The sequence below is a fragment of the Ailuropoda melanoleuca genome, chromosome 20, assembly GCF_002007445.2.
Source record: "Ailuropoda melanoleuca isolate Jingjing chromosome 20, ASM200744v2, whole genome shotgun sequence".
NCBI classification, from domain to species: Eukaryota; Metazoa; Chordata; class Mammalia; order Carnivora; family Ursidae; genus Ailuropoda; species Ailuropoda melanoleuca.
In genome coordinates, this window is record NC_048237.1 from 21,387,240 (window position 1) to 21,398,361 (window position 11,122).

Genomic DNA, 11,122 nt, shown 5'->3' on the forward strand with positions numbered 1-11,122 from the left:
AGATAAGTAAACAGATAATTTCAATGTAATTTTTAGTAAGTTAAGTGATTAAAAATGGTAAGCCCTTATCCTAGTACTTGGGAGTTCTGGAAAGTTTCTTGAAGATAATAAATACCTTAGCTAAATCTTAAAGCATGTGTGGCAGTGAGGCAAGGAAAAGCATTGCCAACAGAGCAAGCAGCTTAAAAAATGACACAAAGCAGGGAAATAGCGTCTTTATTATTAGATGATAAAGACAAAGAGTGCCAGGAAGTAAAATTGGAAAAAAATCAGGGTAAGTTTTTGGAAGGCCTTATTCTTTCATTTGCTTACTGAATGGGTTTGAAAGAAGGAAAGGAGGGAGTTCAAGATGCGTCTCTGTTTCTTGGCTAGGGGTTTTGGAATATGTGCCACAAATTTAGAGAAGATAAAAATAATAAATTCAGTGTTGAATATGTGTGAGTTTGAGAATTTTGTGGAATAGTGACGTGACAGTGTCTGGCAGGCATTGGTGACTATTTGAATCTGAAGTTTGGGTAGGCTAATGATGTTCATTTTTTATCAGCTATAAACTGATATGTGTAGGAGATGTTGAGATTAGGAAATCTTGTGTTTTTTAATTCTCTAATGTAATCTAGGATAAACTGCAAAATTAATAAAATATGTAATCAATACATATTCACTTTGTATACTCCTATAATACTTCACTAGAAAAATTGCTTTAACTTGCTACCTTAACTAGAATGTATGATTGACTCGTAAATGAATTAAAATATTGATAATGCCGATCAATTCATTTTAAATTAAAATTATTCCTGTTAATTGAAATTATTTTGGTAAACTTCTTTTATTCTTTTGATTGATTTTATATTATTTTGTAAGAGATAAAGTGATAGGCTTCATTGCAAAATTTGTTACGGTTTTATTGGTTTCTTGGTTTGAAAGGACTCCTGTATGTTTGGACTGATTTTGATAGCTATGTTTATGGGCTTAATTAATTTTTGTAAAGACCTTTAGGATCTTCTAGAGGAGATAGTTAAACTAAAACTACAAGTTTTCATCAAGTAAATTTGATGTAATACTAAATTGAATGAATACTATTTTTGTAAAGACCTTTAGGATCTTCTAGAGGAGATAGTTAAACTAAAACTACAAGTTTTCATCAAGTAAATTTGATGTAATACTAAATTGAATGAATACTATACTAGTATTACTATATTACCTAATTTGGTGTTTTAATACTTAGTATCACCTAACTTTTAAATTCTTTTTTTTTAAACATTTTATTTATTTATTAGAGAGAGAGAGAGAGAGAGAGAGAGCGCACATGAGTTTGTGGGGGTTGGGCAGAGGGAGAGTAAGAAGCGAGCCTAACCTGGGCCTTGATCCCAGGACCCTGAGATCATGACCTGAGCTGAAGGCAGATGCTCAACTGACTGAGCCACCCAGGCACCCCTAACTTTTAAATTCTTAAGTATTATGTATTTTTAACACAGCTCTGAGTTGTGAGAGTACTTTATTTTTCTAACAAAAAAATGTTAGGTCAACTATTTAGAAAGAAAAAATTAAAAATAAAACTAATAACTCATGAGAAATACATTAAAATACTATTAGATTATATTTTCTTATGCAAGAACGTTATTGAATTATTATAGTTAGAATTATCGTCTAGTGATGAAAGTGAGAATTTTCACAAACGACATCCACAATTAGAAGACTTCAAGGGTCCTAACCGGACTGCAAAAAGGGGCATCAAAGTCCGAAAGAAACACAGTCACCTTAAGGTAAACTTTTTTCATTTTCTTATTTTTATATATATGTATTTAATATGTTATATATTTATATATATAATTTTATATATAAATTTATGTGTAGTCTATATTATTAATAAAAATTAGATTTTACATAGGAATAGATTTTTCTCTATAATTTCTTCATAGAAAAAAATTCAAAAATTAAAAATATTTTGATCCTAATTTTATTTGTTTTACTGGAATTAAAATCTCAAGGTGTAATAGTTTTGTTTCTTATTTTGAAACTATCTTTCAGTATTTTGTTATTTTCAATGACTAAATGAGGATACTTAGTGTATTGAAAATTTAAGACTCAAATTGAAAAAATAGAAATCTTGAGTTTTAGAATATTTGCTTTTACAGTCATTACATTGTTTTTCTTTTCTCTATGCAATACTCAGATCCTTAGAATTCTCAGCACCTTTTTTTCTGAATAGTCTTTTTGTGGTGTAGTAGTTTTCCTGGCAAAATTAATTAGCCAGAAGACTTGGGGGACTTTATGCTTATTAAGAAACATTCAGCAAGCTGACATGCTGACTTGTGCTATATTTTGCTTATAATAGAATTATCAGGAATTTTAAACAGGTGTGCTACCTTCTCATTTCTTCTTGCAGTTGCTTTTTTGTCTTAAAAGCATTGGCAAAAAATTCCATTTCACAGAACGATTTCCAATTATTTAAGAAAGTAAATGTTTTCCTTAAGGGTGTCTCCGTGTTTTCTAATTTGTCGCAGCTTGCAGCTAGAAAGTTTTTAGATGATGAAGCAGAACTCTCCCAACAAGAGGCAGAATATGTTTCATCAGATGAAAATGATGAGTCAGAAAATGAACACAACTCCTCATTACTTGACTTCTTAAATGATGAAACTCAACTTTCACAGGCTATAAATGGTAAATGATATAATGATGCTTCTTTTTCTTTTAATTTTCAGTGCTTTTAATGTGGTTATATTTAAATATTTTAGTCAGTTTTTAAAGAACTTTAAAAGGAAGTAAATTTGGTATGTGTGAAATATTTGGTCAACTTCATTCAAATTCTGTACTATTTGCTATTTTTTTAGACTTGGTTATTTATAGGCTTCTGCTAATTTGATCAGTTCTCACCAGAATGATCTGGCTGGCTCAGTGTCATATGTTCATTTAACAAGTATTTAGTGACTACTGTGTGCTGGTACTATGTAAGGTTCTTGAGAAAGCTGTGTCAGCGAACAAAGTGGACAAAAATCTCTGCCCTTATGAGGCTAACGGGTGAATGGAAAGAGTCAAAGAATACACATAATAATGAAATTATTAGCATGTTATAAGACAAACAATTTACAGAAAAATGAGAAACATGAGTAAGGCGAGGATTTGGAGTGGCAGGGGCCGGGGGTGTTAATAATGGACAAGCAGTAATTTTAAATAAGGTAATTGAGGCAGGTGTCATTGAGAAGGTGACATTTGATCAAAGACTGGAAGGAGACGAGGACTTGAGCAATGCTGATTGTTAACAGCAGGTGAGACACATACCTAAATTTATTAAATTTGCCAAGTAAGGGAGATCTGCTTTTGGAAAACGGTGTCTCCAAACAATGCCTGGGCAGATATATTATACATTAATTGCAGATGATTCAGACTGGCTGTACTAGGAATAGGAAAGATTCTGGTGAGCTTCTCAGTGTTCTGATCTTTCACAGATCTTGTCATTTATTCTGCTCTTGTACTCTCTGTCATGGTTTAAGACAATAGATTTTCCCAAGCACTACTTTAAAGAAAAAAGGTCTTAGAGACTAAGTTCTCAGTACTGTGTCCTTGATAGTGATTTGATTTGCAGAATAAGGGTTCTTCGTAGTATGCTCTTGATGTTCATTAACGAGTGCTTTTGGAGGTTTACAGTATAATCTGGTGGGGATGTTGGTGCAAAGATAACAAAGAGTAGACAGGCCTTGAGGCAGGAGTGTGCCCCCCGTGTTCCAGGAGCAGCAGTGTGACTGGACTGAACGATGGAGAAGCAGAGTGGTAGGAAGTGAGGTAGTGAAGTCATGAGCAGCCAGCTTCTGGTCTGCCCTGTTGCAGTACTATCACTCTAGCTTTGGTGTCGAGACTGGCCTGCAGGGAAGCAAAGGTGGGAGAAGAGACCATTTAGAAGGTTATTGTGGTAATCTAAGGAATGCTAGTGGTGTTTACCAAGGTGGTAGGAGTGCAGGGTGAGAAAGATTGGATTTGGGATATTTACAGCTGATAGGATTTTCTGATGGATTTAAGAAAAAAAGAGGAGTCAGTGGGTTTGAGCAACAGGAAGGACATATTTATTTATTTGAGAGAGAGAGAGAGAGAGAGAGAAAGAGCATGAGAAGCGCACAGAGGGAGAGTGAGAGGGAGAAGCAGACTCTCTGCTGAGCAGGGAGCCTAGTGTGGGGCTGGATCCCAGGACCCTGGGATCATGACCTGAGCTGAAGGCAGACGCTTCACTGACTGAGCCACCCAAGCGCCCCTTTTAAAAAAATTTTTTTGAAAGTCTTTTAATTTTTTTAGTAATCCCTACACCCAACGTGGAACTCAAATTCATGACCCCATGATCAAGAGTTGCATGCTCTCCACTGGCGCCCCTGAAACTCCATTTTAGACATAGTGCATTCGAAATGTATAGGATTTCAGAGTTTTTGTTTTTTCATTTATATGACATTTGGGAAAAGGTAAAACTATAGGGACAGCAAATAGTAATTTTTTTGTTGTAACAGTACATTTGTTAGAACTGTACTGTAAAGGAAGGTGAATTTTACTGCATGTACATTATACCAAAAAAAATCTGTGAAACAAAATTCTCTGAAAGCTCCTTGATTCTGAGTTCTTCTCACTAAGAAACTAGGAGTAAGGGTCTCACTAAGTTTATAGGGATTTAGCATGAGTAAGAAGATGTGGATAGGTAATCAGGAGGATGTCTAGTAGTTGATAGCTATGCTATGGAATGGAGATAAAGGAAATATTATTCAAAGAAAAAATTATATACCTGGTTCCGAGCCCCACTGTCATTAAATTAGCAGTGTTATCTCTGAAAATAACCCAAGTTAATTAATCACTCCAAAAATCGTAAGCGAAAAAGGGAGACAAAAATAAAATTACTTTCTGATTATATAACCTTAAAAAAAAGGCAGACATCAATAAAAACTTACGTGTTTCCCAGTTTTTGCTTGACTTTGAAAATTATGAAACATACATACTAATAGCCATGCTTTTTGATGTTTTCAAGCATTTGCTTTCTTTTTTGCTTGAATTTCTTGTGTTTTATTCAGTATTTTCTATATATCAAGTACAGTCCTCAAGTTCTTCATATACATTTATTTTTCATTAAAAGACACTGTCTTAAAACATATTTTCAGAGGAGAGAGATAGCTAAGGCAGAGAGCTTAAATAAATTGTCACAATCATCCAACCAGATGGTCTGATTTCAAAGGCAAAACTAACTTTACATTTTTTAATAATTGTTTTTCGACTTGTTTCAATATACATTAAATATTTTTTGTGTAATTTAATTCCACAAGGCTTGAATTATGTAAATTTGGAATAGGTCAAAGTTAAATACTTCACTAGTTTTCATTTAAATAATTTTGCTACTTGAAATTCTTATTATCTTTACACAGATTCTGAAATGAGAGCTATTTACATGAAATCTTTGCGCAGTCCATTGATGAGCAATCGGTATAAAATGGTCCGTAAGAAACATAAGAACATAAATATATTCTCACAGGTATGAACTATAGAAATATAGTGAATTTCCTGATGATAATGTTGAAATATGTTCCTGTTAATGGAGCCTCCATTGTTTCTAAAACTGGACTAGAGCTATTTGGGATAATTTCTGCCGCGAGTCAGGAAGGTGGACTAAATGAATTCTCAGAATGCCTTTTATTCCTAATTTGGTCAAATTATCGTATCTTCAATTTGAGCCAATTAGAATATACTGTTGAATTGTTTTCCAATTAGAAAAATGTTTAAAAGAAGTGAATAACTTAAATTCTTAATTCTTGTATGTTCTCGTTTCTCTTGAGAATTATTTTTTATAAAGATGTTATATTCTAAAAATTATAGATTATTTTTCATTTATGAACAACGTTTTTGCATTAGTCTTTGTTTACGAATTGCCAATATTCAGCTTGGTAATATGGTCATTCATATCTCTGTACTTCCATTGTGTTTGTTATGTAGCACTTATCCACATTGTTTATAAGTTATTGTTTATTTTTCTGGCTACCTACAATGGACTATAAATTTCTAGAGGGTAAATCTTTTTTTTAACCTTAGTCTCCCATTTTCTTCCATAAAGCACATAGTCAGTATATGTTGGTTGAGTGCAAGTGACTGAATTGATAAAGTAAGTGAAACATTCATAAAGATCTCATGTACTTAAAAGAATATGTTAAATACATACTGATTTTATGAAAGAAATGTATACTGTGCTAATTGGTATTTTTACTATAGATTCCTGAGCAAGATGAAACCTACTTAGAAGATAGTTTTTGTGTTGATGAAGCTGAGTCTTACAAAACCCAATCAAGCGAAGAAGAAGTGTGTTTTGATTTTAACATAATAACTGAAGATTGCTTTGCAAGTGGGAGTAAAAAATATAAAACCCGACGTGCAGTAAAGCTGAAACAAATGGAGATGAGACAAAATTGTGCACATTCCAAAAAGAAATTATCCAGAATTATTTTACCAGATGATTCAAGTGAGGAGGAAAACACTGTAAATGATAAAAGAGAATCCAGTATTGTGGTTAACCCAAGCACTGTTAATAAGAGCAAGCAGCAGGACCATTGTTCGAATATAGTGCGTTTTGGGTCTTCATTGCAGTCCAAGGACCACTCTGCTCCAGTTGTTAATCAGTCACCAAAGCAGAGACAACAGACACCACTTCATTTAAAGGATGCAGCTTCTGATGTCTTGGACTTCAAACCTCAGAGCTGCAATAAAATTGAACCTACCTCACCATCATTCCCTACTGCTGATTCACAGAAAGACTGTAGAAAATTTCCAATTCATTTGAAGGTATGGATCAAGTTAGAGAAAAAGCCTTCATATGTTTACCAAAGGAGTTTTTTCAATGTTTTGCTTTTTTTTTTTTTTTTAAAGTTTATTTACTTTTTAGTAATCTCTAACTCACAAACCCAACGTCTAGAGTCACATGCTGTTCTGACTGTGCCAGCCAGGTGCCCCTGTTGTTTTGCTTTCTTTTGTGTTTTGCGTTAAATCAGTCAAAGAAAAATTAGCAAGTGGTGAATCCTTTTTTTTTTTTTTTAAGATTTTATTTATTTATTTTTGAGAGAGAGAGAGAGAGAGTTATCACAAGTAGGCAGAGTGGCAGGCAGGGGGAAAGGGAGAAGCAGGCTCCTTGCCCAATGTGGAACTCGATCCCAGGACCCTGGGATCATGACCTGAGCCGAAGGTAGACGCTTAACTGACTGAGCCATCCAGGCACCCCAGTGGTGAAATTTTTCAAACAAGAAAATAGCACACTAAGTTATATTGATAATTAATATAAGGATGCTTAGGTTTTAATTTTGTTGGTGTGATAATAGTTTTCTTAATAAAAAAACTCTGTAAGGAAACTTGCTAGTTTTATAAAAAGGATGTAAGAAAATAGGCTTCCTGCAAAATAAAATAAGCAGAAATTACATGCTCAGAACTAGTTCCCCACAGATTAACTTTTCTTTCCCCTGCTTCAGGTATGTAACTCTCTTTATTGGGGAGAGAAGTTTAGGGACCACTACCTGATTTCCTTCCTTTAAATTTCTCTCTTTCTAGAATGGCCAAATAGTCCGGTTTCTGGCTTCTCCTTGTCTTGTTATTGCTGATATAATCTCTAAAGCCACTTTCAGTTTTTAAGAGTTAATAATTACAGTAGTTTTGTTAAAATAGAGGTTAAAGGTTTAGTAATAGGAATCCCTTAACTGTACATAAATGATTCCTTTCCTTGACTGTCATCTTGGAGAGAGACCTAGACTTAAACTTCTGTTTCTCTAAATATTCCGGATGTTTCAGGCCATTCTGCCGTAGCAACATGCTCTAGTATCAACATTGGCTCTTTTTTTTTTTTTTTTTTTAAGTTTTTATTTATTTATTTGACACAGAGAGAGACAGCCAGCGAGAGAGGGAACACAAGCAGGGGGAGTGGGAGAGGAAGAGGCAGGCTCCCAGCGGAGGAGCCTGATTTGGGGCTCGAACCCAGAACGCTGGGATCACGCCCTGAGCCGAAGGCAGATGCTTAATGACTGCGCCACCCAGGTGCCCCAACACTGGCTCTTAAATTGATGTTTCCAGTTTCTTGTTTTTAAAGATTTATTTATTTTACAGAGAGAGAGAGAGAGAGAGAGGAGGGGCAGAGGAGGAGGGAAAGGGACAATCTTAGGCTCCCTGCCCAGAGGAAGAGGGACAGTCTTGGGCTCCATGCCCAGTGGAGTCCAACATGGGGCTTGATACCACGACCCCGAGATTATGACCTGAGCTGAAATCAAGAGTTGGAGGCTTAGCCAACTGAGCTATCCAGGCATCCAGATGTTTCCAGTTTTAAATTGTCCCCAAGCTTTTTTGCACAAAGTTATTTCTTCAAGGCATAAGTAGAATAAAGGTGACTAGATTAAGTCTTGTAACAGATTGAAGAACTAGAGGCTAATTAATTTCTCTGAGCCTCAGTATCCTTGGCTGTAGTATAAAGATAATAATCCCAAGGGTCAAGGTAGATAATATGGCCCTGGTTTTAAGATGGTTCAACTTAATAATTTTTTGACATTACGATGGTGTGAAAGCAATATACGTTGTGTAGAAACCGTACTTAAAATTTGAATTTTGATCTTGTCCTGGGCCAGCAACCTGCAGTTTTGATACTCTCAGGTCATGCTGGCAGCAGCAGCTTCCAGTAAGCGACACAATTATAAGAGTAAACAACTAATACACTTGTAACTTTCTGTACCCATGCAGCCATCTTGTTTTTCACTTTCAGTACAGTAGTCAATAAATTACATGAGATAGTCAACACTTTTATTGTGAAATAGGCTTTCCATCAGATGGATTTCGCCTAGCTGGAGGCCAGTGTAGGTATGCTGAGCGATTTTAAGGCATAGGCTATGCTATGGTGTTCAGTAGGTTAGGTGCATTAAGTGCATTTTCCACTTACTGATCTTTTCAACTTATGATGCGTTTATTGCGAGGTAATCCTATTATCATAAGTTGAGAAAGATCTGTATATGCACAGTCCTTTGAAAATCAGAAGCTCTAGCTGCATTTCTACATTGGCATGCTCTAACTAAAAATGGATACATCTAGTAATCCTTTGAGGACTGTGAAAAAGGATAAATAGATTTTTACAGAAGTGTGTTTTATTTTTTTTATTTTTTTAAAGATTTTATTTATTTATTCGACAGAGATAGAGACAGCCAGCGAGAGAGGGGACACAAGCAGGGGGAGTGGGAGAGGAAGAAGCAGGCTCCCAGCAGAGGAGCCTGATGTGGGGCTCGATCCCATAACACCGGGATCACGCCCTGAGCCGAAGGCAGACACTTAACCGCTGTGCCACCCAGGCGCCCCAGAAGTGTGTTTTAAATTTTCTTGTTANGATCCCATAACACCGGGATCACGCCCTGAGCCGAAGGCAGACACTTAACTGCTGTGCCACCCAGGCGCCCCAGAAGTGTGTTTTAAATTTTCTTGTTATTTTTTTTTTTTAAGATTTTATTTATTTATTTGACAGAGAGAGAGACAGCCAGCGAGAGAGGGAACACAAGCAGGGGAGTGGGAGAGGAAGAAGCAGGCTTCCAGCAGGGAGCCTGATCTTCTGTTATTTATACTACAATGTAGTATGATTTTTCTCACTTCAAGTTAGAAGAGGTAAGATCATGAGGTATATTTTTGTTTATGGTGGGTTTTACCTTTGGAAGAGGTAACTTTTTTATACAGTTTCAATTTTTTTTTCTTTACAGTTTCTGAACTTCAGTGTCATGTTTAGGAAGCCATTTTCTATTTCAAAACAACCAAGTATTCCCAGTATTCTCTTTTGGTTCTTTAGTACAATTTTTTTTTTACATTTATTTTTTGTTTTTTGAAATTGAATACTGAATTATTTTGAAGATTATTTCTGAGTGATTAGGACTTCCATCTTTAGCTTAGTATGTAGAAAACTGGAAAGAACATTGTTCCCATTCTAGTCACAACAACAAAAAGCCAGATAATCCAAAGAGTCATGGTTTTACTTGAAACTATTATGGAGCTGAAGTTGTAGGGAAACTGATGAGCCTCATCTCTAGGGAAAGACAAGTGTCTCCAGCGAGAGACTAGTTGATTTGGGACAGTCACTGGGCACTGTATAATTTGGTTAGAAGAATTCCGCTAAAACTTTAATAAATTGCAAAAGGCAATGAACTAGCATGAGAGTTTAGAACCCCTGGGAGTTGCAGACAGAGAGGAATTCATAACCCCTCATGGGCTAGTTTCCATAGACTCAATCAGGTGTTCACAGGAAAGATTGAGAATCAGAGAAAGCCTTGCTGATGCCAGGCCTTGGGGAAGTGACCAGCAGTTACTGGGGAAAAGGCAGCAAATCCCATCTGGTTCCTTCTCCCCTATTTCCCCTATAGAACAAAAAGCTTTAAGCTGCTGGGGATGAGCAGCATACCTTATAGCTATACCTCAAAGCCTAGGCAGAGACCCTTTGCAGATGAAGGAAGGCAAAAGGAAAAAAATGTTCTATACCTGAGATAGGAGCATTAAAACATCTTGGGCCTAGAACATGAGAGATCTCCCACCACTGGGAGGGAGGGCAGGATCCCTGAGAAGATCCTATTTCTGAGACTGAGGGACACAAGTACTGCTCAGGCTGAAGCAGGAAGGTAGAACTTCCCTCACTCCCCCCATTACCTGCCTTGCTGTCGCCATGGCACCTCATATGCCTAACGTTCCCTCCAACTAGGCTAATGAGCACTAAATAACAAAAGCAATCAACTGCTGAGAGAGGGACAAGAGTATGAAGAGAGAACCTTTCTGAGGTGCAGGCTAACAGAGATTTAAAGCTGAGAGAATATTAAGAAAAATCATCTGAAAAACCCTGCCCCACCCTAAATACAAAGTCACATTAGGGGGATTTGAAGCCTCTGATTGTACCTAGGGTAATCATAGCAATAAGAAAACCGGGACGCCTGGGTGGTTCAGTCAGTTAAGCGTCTCTAAGCGTCTGCTTTCAGCTCAGGTCATGATCCCAGGATCGTAGGATCAAGTCCCGCACAGGCCCCTTGCTCAGTGGGGAGTCTGCTTCTTCCTCTGCCTTCCGCTCTCCCCCTGCTTGTGTGCTCTCTCTCTCATTCAAACAAACAAAGAAACAAACAAA

General features: G+C 36.4%; 1 protein-coding gene across 1 annotated transcript in view; it reads left to right on the top strand.

The window, feature by feature from the left end:
- The window catches only part of FANCM (FA complementation group M), an 83,092-nt gene that overhangs the window by 62,648 nt on the left and 9,322 nt on the right, over positions 1-11,122 (top strand). Inside the window, exons 17-20 of the mRNA XM_034648408.1 lie at positions 1,635-1,763; positions 2,505-2,661; positions 5,391-5,497; positions 6,229-6,795. Coding sequence (XP_034504299.1) covers positions 1,635-1,763; positions 2,505-2,661; positions 5,391-5,497; positions 6,229-6,795 — 960 coding nt within the window. The remainder of the gene's footprint in view (positions 1-1,634; positions 1,764-2,504; positions 2,662-5,390; positions 5,498-6,228; positions 6,796-11,122) is intronic.